At 38.5% G+C, this 16,562-nt stretch overlaps 1 protein-coding gene across 2 annotated transcripts; it reads right to left on the bottom strand.

Moving 5' to 3' along the window:
- Positions 1-3,299: 3,299 nt before the first annotated feature.
- On the bottom strand, positions 3,300-16,466 carry LOC128264586 (small G protein signaling modulator 2). Of its 2 annotated transcripts, none has more exons than XM_053000147.1 (7): positions 15,773-16,466; positions 9,677-10,362; positions 8,080-8,803; positions 6,992-7,288; positions 4,684-6,160; positions 4,327-4,604; positions 3,300-3,732 (listed from the first exon to the last, which is right to left on the bottom strand). In XM_053000147.1, exons 1-7 carry the CDS (start codon positions 15,813-15,815, stop codon positions 3,557-3,559), a joined length of 3,681 nt encoding a protein of 1,226 aa, XP_052856107.1. In that variant the 5' UTR covers positions 15,816-16,466; the 3' UTR covers positions 3,300-3,556. The 2 variants fall into 2 exon arrangements, with proteins under 2 accessions (XP_052856107.1, XP_052856106.1); XM_053000146.1 differs by lacking the exon at positions 15,773-16,466 and adding an exon at positions 12,571-12,650 and having other exon boundaries at positions 3,300-3,734.
- Between the last annotated feature and the right edge of the window lie 96 nt (positions 16,467-16,562).

The raw sequence follows: 16,562 nt of genomic DNA, 5'->3' as shown, positions 1-16,562 counted from the left end.
GATATAAGAGCGTTTAAGAACTCTTTGAATCTATAAGAATAGTCCTGAAATCTTTTTTTTTTCAATATTTTAAATGCAGATCAATTTTCAGACACTTTCTATTTTCCTAATACAAATAATAAATAAAACTTCAAAAAATCAACAGAAATTATTCGAATTGAAGGAACGTACAGACGAACTTTTATGTAATGAAGTTGTTTAAATGTAACTTCTATAAATGAAAGACTTTGTAAGTGAAATTATTTTAATAGGCAATAGAGTTAAAAAAAAAAGCAATTGTATAATTATTTCTATAACTTCAAGACAATCACTAATAATAATATCACTATAGGTATGACCGCTGCTGTGTTCTTTTTGCGTGTGTTTGTGTATGTTGAGCTCGCAATTTTGCTGACGTCGTAGTCGCTGGCTGTGTGCCGCAAAATCCAGCCACAAGCAACAGGACATCAAGCCCGCTGAGCTCTTACCTCATCCCACTTCGGCCCTGCCCCCCCCCCCCCCCCCCCCTTTTACTCCTGGGCAACCCCCGCCCTAAAACGACCCCCCGTGCTCCGTGCTTACAAGTCTGCCCCAAATTTGGATGAAAACATTTCGGTGTAATTCGTGGCCTACTGTTGCTTCGCATTGAGTTTGCGCTTTGGCCATGTAACCCGCCACCTACCACCCTGCTCCACCCCACCACCTCACCACCCCACCACCCCCCGCTGGAGCCATTAGAGTGCCCAACATAACCTGCTCACTGCGGATTCGTGTGTACCGAAATATTTCTCAATTTCGGTCTCAGGTGCAGGCGACGCAAAGTGTTGGCAAAGCGGGAATTCTGCCCAGAAATTTTTTTTGGGGTCACGGGCATCCAGCTGTGCAGCAGCAGCAGATGAGTGCTGGTTTTCAGAGAAGGATTTCCTAAATATATGGAATGCTGCATTTTTCGAAACTCTCCAATGACCTCACTAGAAATATTTGACATAGAATTTACGATAAAACTAAGCATTTAATTTACAAAAGGTTTTCTCTGAGCCAAAGTAAAATCTAACTCAAATTAGACAATGTGAAACCTAATTGAATGCACATTTTGAAATTTGTTACAATAAATTCCCTGCAAAACTGACAAAAATCAGTTTATTAAATCATTTCTGTTAAATTTGTTGTCACTGGTAATTTTGGCAACAAAATTTTACAAAATGTAGCAAAAACAAAATTGTGGAAAAATTTTTACACTTTAAAAATACTTTTTTATATTTTGTATGTACTCAATTTTGCATTATTTAAAGCAGATCTATAACGAGTATCAAATTTCCGAAAAAATCCAAAACACAAAATCATTTTGGCCAAGTTACAACAAAAAATTCTTGAGAAATGTGCTTTGAATTTGACTAAACTCCAAGAACCCAAAAAAAAACCATTTTGAAGTATTACGGATTGCTTTCTTGTAAACATTATTATTACATAATTCCTTTTATTTTGTTTTCGTTTCGACATGGTTTCGTTAAATTATACATTGATCGTTGGTTTTTTTTTTTCTTTGGGAGGGGCTTTTTATGTGGCTTCGCTTGGAACATAAAATATTTGTAATATTCATGCGTATGCTATATGTGGTTACAATTTTGGGTAACGTAATATTCTATATGCTCGGGCTCTATAGGTGGCGTCTCTTCACAGACGGGTATAAATATATATGCATGTAGCTTAGCTTGATTACGATTGAATATATTATAGCGAGAGTTCCTGCCTTGCTCTACGGGTTTTAGTTCTATATAGTGTTTTTTTTCGTCAGTAGATCAGTAGATCAGTAGATCTCTTGTCGAATATGTGTATCAAAAGTGTGGCCAAAATGTTGGTTGGACTCGACTGACTTGCATATCCCCCTCTTTTTTTCCCCCAGTCAAGTGTAAAATATATCTCTCGCTCCCTCTTCCCCTCATTCTCCATCTCTTTCTGTTGCCTGCCATCTCCTTCGCTTTCGTTATGTGTATAATATATATATATATATATATATATATATATATATATATATATATATATATATATATACATACGTTTTAGCGCTTACAAAAATATCAATATTCAAAGAAGCAACAAGAAATCACATTAAGTTTTTTTTTTTTGGGTTTTTCGATTTTTGACGTTTTTTTTTTCGTTTGTCGTTTTTCATACACAAAAAGCGTGCTACTCGCATTAACTTAGATTCCACACAAAGTGTTTGCTCTATATAGTTCTATATAAGTTGTATATAAGCCCAGTGGAGGGATTTTTGGTGCGCCTGCACTTACCAAAAAACAACGAAAAACCGAATAGAAACTAGATAGTTTTGCCTGAGAAGAGCAACGAATCGTTTTCGATTATAACAATATATACGGCTAACACATTCCGAACTCTATATTTTTATGCTTGGGTTAATATTTGTATAAATATTGGTTTAATATACATATATGTATCTATATATATTTGGGTTGCATATTAATTCTGCTAATACAAACAAACTCAACGTTTCGCAGCCGTCAATAACAAATTTCGTAACATATGTATATATATATATGTATATTTTCATGTGTGTATGTGTGAGTGTCGTCAATTGTTCGATTCACCTATAGATATATAACCCCAGGATCCACCTGTCGGGCCACTCAAATACAAAATGTTTTTTCTCAACGCTTGCAGCTACAAATGAAAAATAGGAGAAAACCAAATCGACTAAGCGAACAATTGCAATTTGATTCAGGGGTGCCATTGAAAAGCTCTGGAGATTTTAAATCTCCCGAAAAAGAAATCAAAGTCTTACATTTCTATACAGTTTCTTAAACAATTTCAAGTTGCCAGGGACTTAATAATGCCTCTTAAATACTTTTAAATGTTTCAAATCACCCAATGATTTAAATATATTTTAAACAACTCACTAGAGCTTTCCACATCTTCCCCCCGAATATCTATCAATATAGGTGTGTGTATATATAATATATCTGATTATTTGACAAATCAATAACATAACATAACATTAACAACAGTTGGCCGCAGTCGCAGCCGCACAGCATTGCCATATATAGACGATATCTAATACAATATCCATATACGTGATCCACCCCCTGGTTCTCTCGAATATACAAAACGTATAAATATGCAACTGCCTGTATATAATATAATCGGTATATGCATGTATATTGTATAAGTATAAATAGTTTATCTTCTTTTTTTTTACGTTGTTCGTTTTCCACTTGATTTTCTCGCTTTTGTTTTTCAGGTCACTACAATTTCCTTAATTTTGCTAAATTTCTTTAAGCGATTCCCAGCCGTTTCCAAAAAAAAAAAATTTATATATATATATATAAAAAAAACCATTGCGGATTACGGGAAACCTCCCTAAAAAACCTCAACGAGAACCTCAGCTAATTGCAATCTCTAGGGTGCATATATGTTATATGGTATATGGTATATGGTATATGGTTTATGGTATATGGTATAATGTATATGGTATTTGGTATATGTATGTATTTGGTATTATGTATCCCCCAAGCGCTTTCTAACTCCGATTCTACGATTCTATGCTCTAGGTGCTAGCTACTTAGTACATCGCAGTGCTCAATACTGATCGGGAACTGAGGTCTCCAGGAACTGACGATGGATGACTGATGACGATGGCTTCTCCTGCGTTTACTTGTTCTCGATGATGGTCTGCAGCTGGAGGACCAGGCTCCTGGACAGCTGCAGGATCGACTGGGCGTTGTGGCGCTCCGCCATCTCTGCAAAAATTGCAGTAATAAAGATTTAATTAACTTATTAACTTTAACTTTAACATCATTAAATACTTTTATTTAAAATTTCCAAAAAAGGTATTTATTTTGTACTTTTAATGCATTTTTGCAGAACAAGCGTTTTTTTTTTTGGGCAAAAAATAAGACAAATACAAAAAATGATTTCTTGATTACATACTTTTGTATGTCGATGATAAGTGATTGATTTTTTAATGAAAAAAACCAAAATATTTATTATATAAAGGCTATTATTTATGTACAAATTTATATCAAAAGATTTTCAAATTGTTTACCATTTTCAAAAATTATTTTAGGTAAATAGCACGAATAATATCTGAACAATTGTAAAATACGTAGTTATAAATATATAAACCTCAGTCAACTTTAAAGCCCAATTTGGCTGCCAAGTAAATCTAGTAACTGCATTAAATAAGGATTGGTTTCTTATTCTTATAAGGTTTTTAATATTTTTTTAATTAAAATTTAAAAAGGAAAGTAACAAATTAGTGTTCTTTCCCCTATATTTTATATTAAATATAATATATGCAGTCAATAAAAGTTCTTAGATAATTGTTCTTACCATTGAAGAACTTGATGACATCGGTGAAGTCCATGCTGTTGGACAGGATGATGTCGCGGTAGGTCTCCAGCAGGGCCAGGGCCAAAAAGAGGACGAAGTGGCCGGAGGCGATGTGCTTGGCCGCCCAGATCACCTCCCAGGTGGCGAAGACGTCGTCGTAGACGAGCTCCCTCTTGAAGTCGAGCAGGAACCAGCGGTAGCAGAAGTAGAAGTGCGTGTAGTCGCCATTCGAGTCCATCAGGTCGTACATCTCCGAGTCGAGGATCTGGATGAGGGATCTGTATGGCACCAGCGATTAGTTCAACCGAATTTCGTTTATAGCTATATAGGTTATGATGTATAGTATGGTATACCCACCGCATGTTCGCAAAGTGCATGTCCATGGCCCCGCCGCTGGGGAAGTTCTCGATCATGCGCTCCATGAGCTTGCAGAAGCAGCTGTAGCTGAGCGACTCGTCGTCGAAGATGACCAGGAGCGGAGCCACCAGGTCGCACATGCCCTGCATGTAGCCCACGTCCAGGTGCTCCCACACGTACGTGGAGATCACGTTGCGCAGCTTGTCCAGGTTCTCGTTGGCGAAGTACCAGTAGTTCCTGTCGCACCGCTGCACATCCTTCTCGATCCGGTGCAGATTGAGGCCGAACTGTTCCAGCAACTCGACGCTATAGACACCGCCATTGGAGCTAGCAGGCGATACGCAGGCGGACTTGGGCTCCTGCAGTGCGTCCAGTGAGGCCACCACCGTGATGTCCTCGTTGAGGGGTGACATCAGACTGGTCTTCCGCGAGGTAAACTCCTCGGTGGCATCGTCGTCCAGGGCGTCCAGCGATGCTGCCTCGGTTATTATCACCGCCGTGGCCGGCTGTGATAGTTCCTCCTCCTCCTGCTGCTGCTGGCTGTCCAGCCTCACATCGTCGGCGCTGTGGAACTTGCTCAGCTCACCCGGCGGCGGCAGCTCCTCCTCTTCCTCCTCCTCCTCCTCCTCCAGCTTGGCCTCCGCCATGTCCACGAACTCGTTGCCCACCGTCTCATAGCTGCTCGTCGAGGGCGAGCTCTTGATGCTCAGCAGCAGGATGTTGCCGCTGCCATCGAGACCCAATCCCAGATCGTTCTCGTTCTCTGAATCGGCGAAACAGTTCTCCTGCAAGCGCAACGGTTCCATGCTGTCTATGTTCTGGAACTCCAAAACCAGTTGTTCGCTGAGTCGCGGCATTCCACGGTCCTCTTGATCCTCATGCTTCGCTAATAACTCCTCTTCATCTTCTGGATTCTTCTGCTCCTGCTCCTGGTCCTGCTCTTCGGCTTCCTGGCCCAATGCCGGCTCGTCGAACAGATCCCCTGGATCGGATATATCCGAAAAGTCATTGTCATCGAATACATCATTCTCGCCCTCGTCCATGATGATGTGTTCCTGATCCTCATCGCCATTTCGCTGCTCCAATTCCAATTGGCGACTGCCGTTGGTGAGTTTCTGGTGGGGATTGAGGGAGTTAGAGGTCTTGGCCGCCAGGCGTGCCTGCTCAGCACTCAATTTCGCCACTGCCAGAGCCGTCTTCTCCTTTTCCCGCTGACGCACAATGGCCTCCACCGCCAGCCACTCGCTCATCGTCGTCTCGTAGTAGTGCTTGCACGTCTCATCCTGCTTCCGGCGATCCTCCGCCGTGGAGCCGAAGGCATAGTGACCCAGCAGATAGGGCCACACATCCTTGCGCAGATCGGGCTGCACGCCGCCGAAGTAGACCAGGCGATAGAGCTCAAGTTCGCCGGTGAGCACGCCATCCTCGTGCATCGCCAGCCACTTTTCGCGGGTCAGACCCTCCTCATCGGCAGCCACTGGTGGCGAAAATTGGTCTATTAGTTGGTATTCAATAAATTTCATGTTCAAATTGTCTTCAGGGGCAACTCGTTTGAATGAAATGTCTTAATAGTTGTGCTTATAAAAATAAATAAAACTATTTTTAGTTATATTTTCTTGTTTCGATCATGTCTGAAGTTATTTGTATATAACCATTACACTTTAAGTGCTTTAAAATATAAATAGTGGAGGTTTTTTAAATGACTCATTGGCTGTTAAGTTTTGTGAAAACAAAATAATGTATAAATCTTTAAGTAATTGCTTAAATTGAATTATCCAACAAACGAAAACAAAATTAAGCATCAATTTTAAAAACCGAAGCTATATCCCGACCTAATGGGTTTGTTTAAAAGTAATATATTTCATAGAATAAGCTTTAAGAAGGTTCTCAAATGCAGTGAATTGATTAATTAATTTAAAAGAAGCATTCGTTTTAGGTTATTTTGTAGCTTTCTTTAGGTTAATAGATATCTTAACTACGTAAAACTTATTGTTAAGTAGCCAGATAAGGATATAAATCAATTGGCAGAAAGTAAATACATCAATATCTAAACATAAAATCTATAATCTGAGAAGCTCCCAAAGTAATACGGATTTATATGAAATTTTTAAGTGTTTGAAGTAATTTTTAAAAGTTTATAAATTAGATTGTCTAGAAATTGTATTTGTATTTGTATTATTTTATTTGATAACCTATAACCACAAAGGGATACAGCTTTGGGTGGTGTTTTCTCAAGTTTGGGTTACTTTATATGTTTATAAATAAATTTTACTGGTTAATTGAATTTCCCAGAACAGAGATGACTTACGATCCGGCATGATGCGACCGTTGACCAGGCCGGACAAGTGGGTGCGCACCGTGGAGAGGTGGCGGCAGTAGGCCAGCCAGCCGTAGAAGGCCCTCGAGATGATCTGCCTGCGCATCGTGGAGCAGACCAGTTCGATGCTGGTGCTCTGGCTGGCCTGGATCAGTGGCGTTTCGCAGCTGCTCTGGTCGATGGAGAGGCTCTTGCTGGAGCAGTCGCTGCTGCCGGTGGTGGAGCAGCTGCCCAGATGTTTCCGTCGCGGACTCGACCGCCCCAGCTCCAGGATCGGATGACTGGCCACTGGAATGGATACAGGATTTAGTATGGGCAACTGCCTCCTGTCTGCCTACAGTTGCGGTCAAAATAATAGCAGCTTTTTGGCTTATGGTTATAGTTTTTGAGCAACTTTTGATACATCTTGTACATTTTCTTAAAGCTTATACCATAAACTAAATGGGACAAACATGAAGATCTACATTTATTATTGGAAATTTTTTTTTTTAATATTTCTCAAAAAAGATTTGTAAAATAAATGTTTTTAAATTCAAAGTTTTATAAATTTATCAGATATTAAAAACGTTTTTTATTCCAACACAAAGTGCAAATGAACGAGGATATTTGGTTGTTTTTCCAAATTGTAATCAAACAAGAACACCCCTTAATGAGAAAAAAAAAAATCATGACGATCGATTTTAGATATCAAATTTTATGACGAAAAATGAAAAAACATTCGACTAAATAAATACACTTTTTCTCCTGTACCAAATAATTTCTCTAAAGTCTTGGTACGCAATCATTTTTCCTTAAGCGATACCTTTCAATTGGTGTATTACTCGTCACGTTCGGACCATCACACGCTCTTGGTGCGCATCGTCACTACATGAACTGCCGTCCAGTATATTGAAAAGTGAATTTCAAGGAATTATAAACAGTTTTTAGAGTCCTTGAAAATTGAAATTACAATAGTTTTTAAACCTAATTTTTTGCTAAATAAAAAGAAAAGTTGTCCTACGCCTTGAGGTATATTTCTAAATATAACGTTTTACGTTGTACCACTACTATTATTTTGACCGCAGCTGATCTATACTCACGGAACTCCTCGTGCTGGCACTTGCTGACCACGCGGAACACATAGTCGATGGGCGTCTCGTCGGCGGCACCGCCACCTGCCTCCATCACCGAGGGCAGGATGTGTCGCCGCACGCTTTTCGGCCAGGGGAAAAGCTTGCCAATGCCTCGCTGCGACCAGAGCGGTGGATCCAGCTGGCCGTGCGGAAGGAGGCCCGTTTCCAGGCAGCTGAGGAACGCCTGAAGGTGTCCGCCCTCGGGAAAATGGATGGGCGGTCGCTGGACGCCATCCTGACCCACCAGGATGATGGTGCCGCCGGTGTCGCCACCGCGATTCTGGTGACAGTGCACATAGACGATCTCGTCCACGTTGATGTTGAGGGCATAGCTCCAGTAGAAGCTCTTGTCGCCGCCATCGCCGTCGTTGTAGCCGTTCATCAGCTGGTTCGGTGTCCACTTGATCGTCAGCGATTGGATGCTCTGGTGCAGACTGAGATAGCCGGGCATCGGTTCGGACACATCCTTGGGCAGCACCAGCACGTTGTTCTTCCCATAGAGCAGCGTGGTGCGCGAGTTCTGGTGCAGTGACTCCACATAGTCCTTGGCCACGCTCGCCGGCGAGCAGGCCTTGAAGGAGCCACTGCTCGTGTCCTCCGAACTGGTGTGCAGGCTGCGCTTGAAATTGATGATGGGCCGGTGGGTGGTGGGCGGCGTCCGGTTGCCCGAACTGATCCTGTGCCGCTGCACCTGGTGGGGGAAATGGTTGGAATACATATTCAGTCATTTCTTTGCAGCCCACTTCCAATAAATTAAAGCAATGCAATAGCAGGGGACTTTCACCCGGAACCGTAAATAATAAAAGCTATATTTAATAACAAATTAAAAATGATCATTGTTCATTTCTATTTAAAAAACAATATTGATCAGTTACATTTGTTGTTGCTTTCCTATAATTATATTGTAATACACATAATCATTAGTTTAGAGTAATGACATTTGGTTGCTGTTATTAAAAATTAATTTGTTAAAAATCAAATATTTTTAAGCACAATGGAACAAATATAATAATAAAGGAACATGATAATTGGGGAATCAAATTTTATAAATTGTAAATTTTACTCCAATTGTAAGTGCAAAGCTTTTTAGTTCAATAAAAATAAATAGTTTAAAAAAAAAAAATTAATGACCGTAATGCGTTGTAAAAGGTATTACTAAAAGGAAATACAATTTTCATACAATTAAAAAAGTATAAAATAGGTTAATGGGTAACCTAAGTATTTTACTTTTATCAAAGTCCAAATGGCCCTAAACAATGTTTAATTAAGAATCAATATAGATGGCTTAAAATGAATTCATAAATTAAACTCGAACTTGTACTAAATTAACGGATTTTTAAATTTAAAACTAAATATTTAAAATACAAATGCGTAATATATTTTAAATACGTTTTAAATTTAAAACTTTATATTCAAAATATTAAAGGTTTTCTTACAACAAAGTTTTAAACTAGATCGTAAATGTTTAACTTTGTAGGTATATTTTTGCGTCTTTTTTTTTAAAACTAATTTTGATGTTTAATTTGTATGAAAGGGCAGTTTTTGCTATTAGTATTCTACTCACCAGCTCATCGGCACAGGGATCGGACCAGTAGTGGTCGGCGGTCTTGGCCCGTGTGAACTCCAGGGCACAAGGACCCACCAGCAGCGAGCTGAGGATGGAGCCATAGTCCGGATCGGCGACCAGCGCCTCGCGATCGTAGTAGCTATTGGCATTGCTGACCAAATGCTCGATGATCTTGGCCAGCCGTTTCTCGTAGAGGGCCAGTCGGATCCACAGGTATTTGCCGAGTGGGGCAATGGCACCAACTCCTCCTGCCCCGGCCCCTCCGGAGCACGATGCCGCCCCATTGGAGACCGTGTTGATGGTGGTCACCGAGTTGCTGCTCCCGCTGCCCTTGCTCAAAAGCTTCGGCTTGATGATGCTATCGCTGCTGGAGGAGGAGCGCTTGCCACTCACCGCATTCGACTCCTGGGCCAGTTCCAATTCGAGGAGCCGCCTGCTCACGTAGTCCGCCTCCGGGCAGATCTTGGCTATCTTCTGGATCAGCGCCGTCGTGGAGGAGGTCTTAAATAGACCCAGGGCCCTCCGCCGCAGACCATGACTGAGGCATGCCTCCACGGCGCCGCACAGCGAGGTCACCGAGCTGCTCTCCTCGTGGACATACTTCTTGGTCACCGCCTCCTCCATCAGCTGCTTCACCTCCTTCTTCACGCTGGATATCAGCCGCTCCTTCAGTTCGATCTCCGCTGGAAAAGGGCCAATTAATATTTTTAAGATATCACTTTTTTATGCTTTAAAAGATTTCAAGAAAATTTTTAAGAGTTTTTATTGAGTAATGTTAAGACCCTTCTGTAATCCATTATATAATTTTTTAAATTAATCTAACGTGGCCTGCTTACAATAAATAATGTTGAGTACCATTTATTTAAAATAATTATACTTTAAGTCACATTAAAAAGTTGGGAATTGCTATTAGATAATGTTAAAAGATATAAAACGTGAGCTATTTACATGTATATTTCAAAAAATGTTTTTTTTTTTTCACAAAATATTAATGGTGTTAAGACTTTTAAAACAACCACCTAAAATATTTTTTTCAGAGAGTTTTGTTATAACCATGTAAAGATGATAATATTTTTGTGAACATTATATTTATTACTCTTGATGGACTAAAACTGTATTTAAATTAAACATTTTGCAAACATTTTTCAAAGGCCTTATGTATCAAGTGTATAATAAATTAAAATAAAAACGAAGGATTTAGAGATTCGATGGGTTAACAAAAATGAAAGACACTCGTGTCCTCGATATTGTAAGTTACTTATTTGCCTGCTTCTGGTTATTGATAATCCCTGGACCTCTCCTAACGACCGACATGACACTTACACGCCCATTTCTTATTTCCCCACAGAGCACTCGTAGCAGAGCCCCAATAAATATGCTTTGATTGATTGCACATGCCGGAGTGCCACCACCGGGTCCTTCCGAATCCTGGAGCCCAGTGTCCAGTGTCTAGTGCCCAATGCCCAATGTCCTGCCCCCAACTCGTCTGGGATTGCGTTTGCTCTTGGAGTCCACGGACCGACGTCAATCATTTTGTCATCGCTGTCAATTTTTGTTTCGTCGGCTTCTGTGTACAAATCGTCCCTATGCTTCGCTGCCCCCATATAACATTTATAAATATACATAAATAAATGGCCAAACACAGTGCGTATGCGTAATGTAGAAACGTTCAGATCAATAGAACTCCAAAAAAAAGGCTATTTAAGGTTTAAAAAAAAATTAAAAATATAAGAACTATTGCCTATAAACTAATGGTTTATTATTAAAATATGGTGAATTCCATTTTTATTAATACTTCCTTCCTTAGCCGAAAAATTCTGATAACAAATCCTAACAAATATTAAGAAATATTAATTTTTGATTGGCTATAACTTAGAGCACGCATTTTAATGTTTTTTTTTAATTATTTCGGTTTTTTTTTAACAATAATTACAATTACAATACTGTAGAACCTGTTGCACGTCGAAATTTGAAACGTGAAAAATATGAAAAATACAAGAAAGTTTTTTGTTTATTAAAATTCTATTAAGATTTCTTAGAATCTTAGAGATTTTACAAGCACTGTACTCGTATGTAAATGTGGCGGCATTGTTCTATGTACAAATATGCTAATAAGATAAAGCGACCACGAAGTGGGGAAGCCCAAGAAGAAATAAGGGAGGAAAGAGAGGAAGAGAGGAAGACGAAAGGCAGGGCTCGCTTCTAATTAGAATGGATATAAAGGATTTACGCCGCTACGTGACATGGCCCGCCAATGTCCAGGACCCAGGACTCAGTAGCCAGGACCCAGGACATGGGAGCCGGAAACAAAATCGATAAGGGAAGGTTTTTAAAGAAATTGCAACAGTTCTGTAAACAGTGAAAAGTGGCTACGGTGCAGCTTTAAAAAGCAATCCCAATAGTTATTTAAATTATATAAAGTAATTAGGCAACTTAATTTTATTTTGAAACTCATTTTACATATAAAACAAATGTAGAAAAAGTATGATTTTTAATAATGTACAAGTAATTTAAAAAACATAAATGTGTCAAGAACTAATACTTCAGTTAAATTTGAAAAAACAGTGTATCTTGAATACATACAAAATTTAAAATAATTCAAAGAAATTTTTTGCACTTTCAAAATATTTATAAAAATTTTATTAGTATTTTCTGAGCTTATTAAAATGTGACAAACTTTGAATAAAAATGCCAGTTACAAAGGAATTAATTCAAATTTTGTTCACTAAAATATTTTACATTTTAAATGACATGGTTTAAACAAAAAACTGTCCAAGTAAATAACATATTTAAAAAAAAAAAGACAGGTATTTAAAAAAATAACCCTTTGCTATTAATCGGTTAATATAACCCGAAGTAGTTTTTTGACATTTTCAAAGTATCTAACATACCGGACTTGGCCTGTAGAAACCACATTGGAAATGGTCGAGGAGGCGGCAGGAAAACGTGAAGTGCATTCGGGCAGATCGACACATGCACTATGTTGTTTATTTTCAATTCGCACTGCAATTTCAGTGAAACATTGCAATAAACAGGGTGTGTGTACATGTGTTATGGAGCAGTAGAGCAGTGGTATTTGTGTATGCGCATTGTAACCTTGACTGGATGCTAAAAAACTTCCTTGAATTCTAACCTATAACAACAGAGCGATGCGGAAGAGAGCGAAAGAGAGGACTAGGCAGCGGCAACACCTGCGACGCTACCAATACACACGCACAAACATGCACAATCGTGCACGCACACGCTGACACTTGACCCTGAACAACATAAAACAGCTGATGACAGGACGAAGGGCAGAAAGAGACGACAAATGAGACGCTGAAAGGCGATGCCTCACTTTCTCTCTCCCTACTCTCTTTTTGCAGAGAGGGATGGCAAGTGTAGGAGTGTGTGTATGCTCCCTCCTTAATTTGTTGCCTGTAACACAATAACAACAATGAAGACATGGGAGGGTCCCTCACACACGCATAAAATCCCATGCCAGGGCAGCCATATTGCTCAAACATATGTTTGTTATCCAACAAAAGACGCAACACACACGTTTACCCGCATGTGTGCGAGTGTGTGCACAGGAAAAAAAAAACAAATAAAACGGGGATTTAATAAACGAAAGAATGTGCAAATGGGATTGAAAGAGGATTTTTTTATTTGGCATTTCGCAAAGTAAAACTGAACAATTGCAAGTTGAAAGTTACTTTTACCTTGTACATACTGTGAAGACAGTACATTAAATATTTATACTGTTCTTAAAACCATTTATATTTTTATTGATTAACAGTGCGCAACAGTGCGTATACGTCATAAATTATTACCCATACGTAGTGTGATCTTACAGTTTTTATAACTTTGTTTTCAACTTTTGCCATAAGAACCTATCTTTGAAAACATAGGTTGAAAATACATCTTACTACTAAAAATAAAGTGTCCAGTTGTGGAAATAATTTTATTCAATGCTTTGCTCTACAATGTATGCTATGATTTTTATTTCTTAATTTTCCTCTTAATCATGTCATAAATATTATAACATCTTATAAATTGGCAGCGGCATAGCAGCAAATAATGCACTAAGAAAAATTTTGATATTGTATGAGGGATTTTTTATTTATATACCTTAATGTTCGCGGCTTACTTTTCAATTCACCTTTTATGTGCAATTTTTCTCAAAGAATTAAAATCGAATTAGGCAATGAATTTTTGATCAGTGTCTGCTACAGAACGGGAATATCCGAGCAGCCCCGAATGGTAAACGTGAGAAAAGAAACCCGGACATTGTGCGCGCTTCTCTGATTACATTAATTGGCGGGCAATTTGATGACTTTCAAATGAGAGGGCAGCCTGTAGGAGAGGGTGTGGTTTGAAGAACTAGCCAGGCGTAATCGCATTGAACGACGTAATGCAATTACCGGATCCGTCCGGCACTAAGGGTCGCTACATACGATTTGTTCACGCCATACACGATATATATACGGCCAATTAGCTGCGCAGGAAGGTAAGCGCAGGATGAAAAGCAGAGACAAAAAGCGGATTAATGCCAAATTCACCTTATGGCCATGAACTTTGCATTTCGCATGGTCAGGGTAATTCCAATTAATTGGCAGGAAATTAATTGGGTAGGAAAAAATGTCATTCAATCGATGCCAATTTAACTGGAATCCACCTGAGTGCAATCTGCTGTCCGAAAACAATATCTGATGTGCCGTTTAATTAGTAGCATTGGTCAGCGAATCTCACAATTTCCGGTGGCATAAAATATGCATTAATCGCTAACCGGGAAAGTGCATACTTTCAATTTTAATGAAAAAAAGGAAAAAAATAAAATTAAAATAAGTCAATTAAAAGGTGAAGTCCTCTATTTGAATACGTGATTGCTTAACAAACCCATCAGATAGATATCAAACTCCATTTTGTATCCCATTCAAAAAATATGAACAGTTCGATATAACAAATGCCCACGTAATAAATAAATTAATTAACTCCAAATTTAGTTTTTACGAATAACTTCTATGTTATATCGCCACTTAAGTTAACTCAATCGCAGAGTATTATTCAAAAAGTTCGAGTTCAAAGAACTGGCCTTTATACACAATGTCACTGTGTGTACATGTCTATTCGGATGTTTCCCCATATTCGGATTCCATATTTCATATAACACCCCCTGCCGAGTTCATTGAAGCAATTACAAAAAGGTTCGCTTGCCTAAACTTTCAAAGTACAGTGAAAAAGAGCTTAAAACATTTCTTTAAAGATTAAATAGTAAGACATTAAGGAAAACTGTTTAGTTGCTTTGCAGTTTAAATTTAAAGTAAAATTGCTATTAAGAAACTTTATTTACATTAATACTTAATTAAAAAAATTTTCTAGCAAACATAAAAATATATATATATTTTAAGGAATAACCAAATGTTATATTTCTGTAAATTCTGTATACCACTTGACCAAATTGAACAGTGAACTAGTATTCTAAAAATCTTATTTCTATTTTTTTTTCTCTTTCCCTTTCTTTTCTTGAAGAAACGACACCAAATCATTTCACTTTCGCACCTTCTACGCATCAACGCCAAGAACAACATTTCACATACACAGACAGAAGTCCTGGCATTTTGGCATGCGTATGTATGTGTGTATGCATGATATGTAATTGGTTTTGCTACTGTTGTTGTTGCAAAAATAAGTACACAACACAAAATCACAGCTGCGCAACACATTTGTTTATTTTTTCAGCTAATTATTATCGTCTTTATATTTTAAAATCGAAATCCAATTTAATTGAATTCATATATGTACATATGTTCTCACTAATCAAAATAAAAAGCTGGACTCTGCGGTATAAGAATATATAATAACAAATTAAATGCTGATATCTGGTTCTAAAATTGTAAATTTATCAAATGACTCCTTATTCAAATAATTTTTATAAATATAAAATTTTTAGCTTTTCAAAAATATTGATTTCTGATTATTATATTTTCAAATAAGATGTTGGTATCTAAAAATGGTTTGTCATCAGTTTTTCTCTGTGTGTAGAGAGTGGTAAAAAAAGGGAAGAGAGGGAAAAGAGGACCAGAGCCAGGACAATAACTGTTTCTCACTCACCGCTGCTGACGTCGCCGCCGCTGAAACTGTGTAGCATGTTCATTTGAATTTGTATTGGTGGATGATGGACGCTCTCTCTTGATTTCTCTTTTCCTTTTTGTGGTATATTTCTTGGGGCAAATTATTTCGCTGTCTGCCAGCTGCTTATTTCTTTTGCTTTTCTTTTATGTTTCCTCCTTTTTCCGTTGTTTCTTGTTTCTTGCCTCTTTCCTTTTTTTTATTAACAAAATTTGTGGTATCAAAAATTTCCTTAGATTCGTTGTCTCATTTTGTTTTTTTCGCTTTTGTTGTAGCCGTTGTTGTTCTGCTACATTTTTACTACTACGCAAGCACACACACCTGCACTCGCACACACACTTATATAACAACAACAGAGTGCGTGTGTTGCTGCTGATGCTTTGTTGTTGTTGATTCCTTTTTTGGTAGTAGTTATTCACATTTTTGCTGCATACTTTTCGGCTGCTTTCTTGTAGTGTATGTGTGTGCTGCGGCCTCCGCTGTTCTTTTATTTATTTTGTGTTGTATATTTTATAGTTTCCTCTTTGTTTATTTTTGATTATACTTCTTATTGTGTCATTTATTGTTTTTCCGCCAGCAGCTTTTCCGCTCTGCTCCCCAGTGTGACCGCGATTGCAGTGTCGCCAAATTTTGCGACGCCAGGGAACAGTGCTTCGAGTGTCTATCGTCGATAGGCAGGCACTCCGATACCAGGGTTGCCAACCCAAAGTTCAATATATATTTGTTAAGAGCTTATTTTAGAGATTATTTGAAACATTTTCAATGTCACTCA

This window comes from Drosophila gunungcola, unplaced genomic scaffold, assembly GCF_025200985.1.
Source record: "Drosophila gunungcola strain Sukarami unplaced genomic scaffold, Dgunungcola_SK_2 000074F, whole genome shotgun sequence".
NCBI classification, from domain to species: Eukaryota; Metazoa; Arthropoda; class Insecta; order Diptera; family Drosophilidae; genus Drosophila; species Drosophila gunungcola.
This window is presented reverse-complemented; position numbering and strand designations above follow the sequence as displayed.

Excerpts from the sequence above, each read along its gene's own strand:
- LOC128264586 (XM_053000147.1), bottom strand. The coding sequence starts at position 15,815 with ATGAACATGCTACACAGTTTCAGCGGCGGCGACGTCAGCAGCG. Across the intron at positions 8,804-9,676 it reads ATCCCTGTGCCGATGAGCTG|GTGCAGCGGCACAGGATCAG; the intron begins GTGAGTAGAATA and ends TTCCCCCACCAG. Across the intron at positions 7,289-8,079 it reads GTGCCAGCACGAGGAGTTCC|TGGCCAGTCATCCGATCCTG; the intron begins GTGAGTATAGAT and ends TATCCATTCCAG.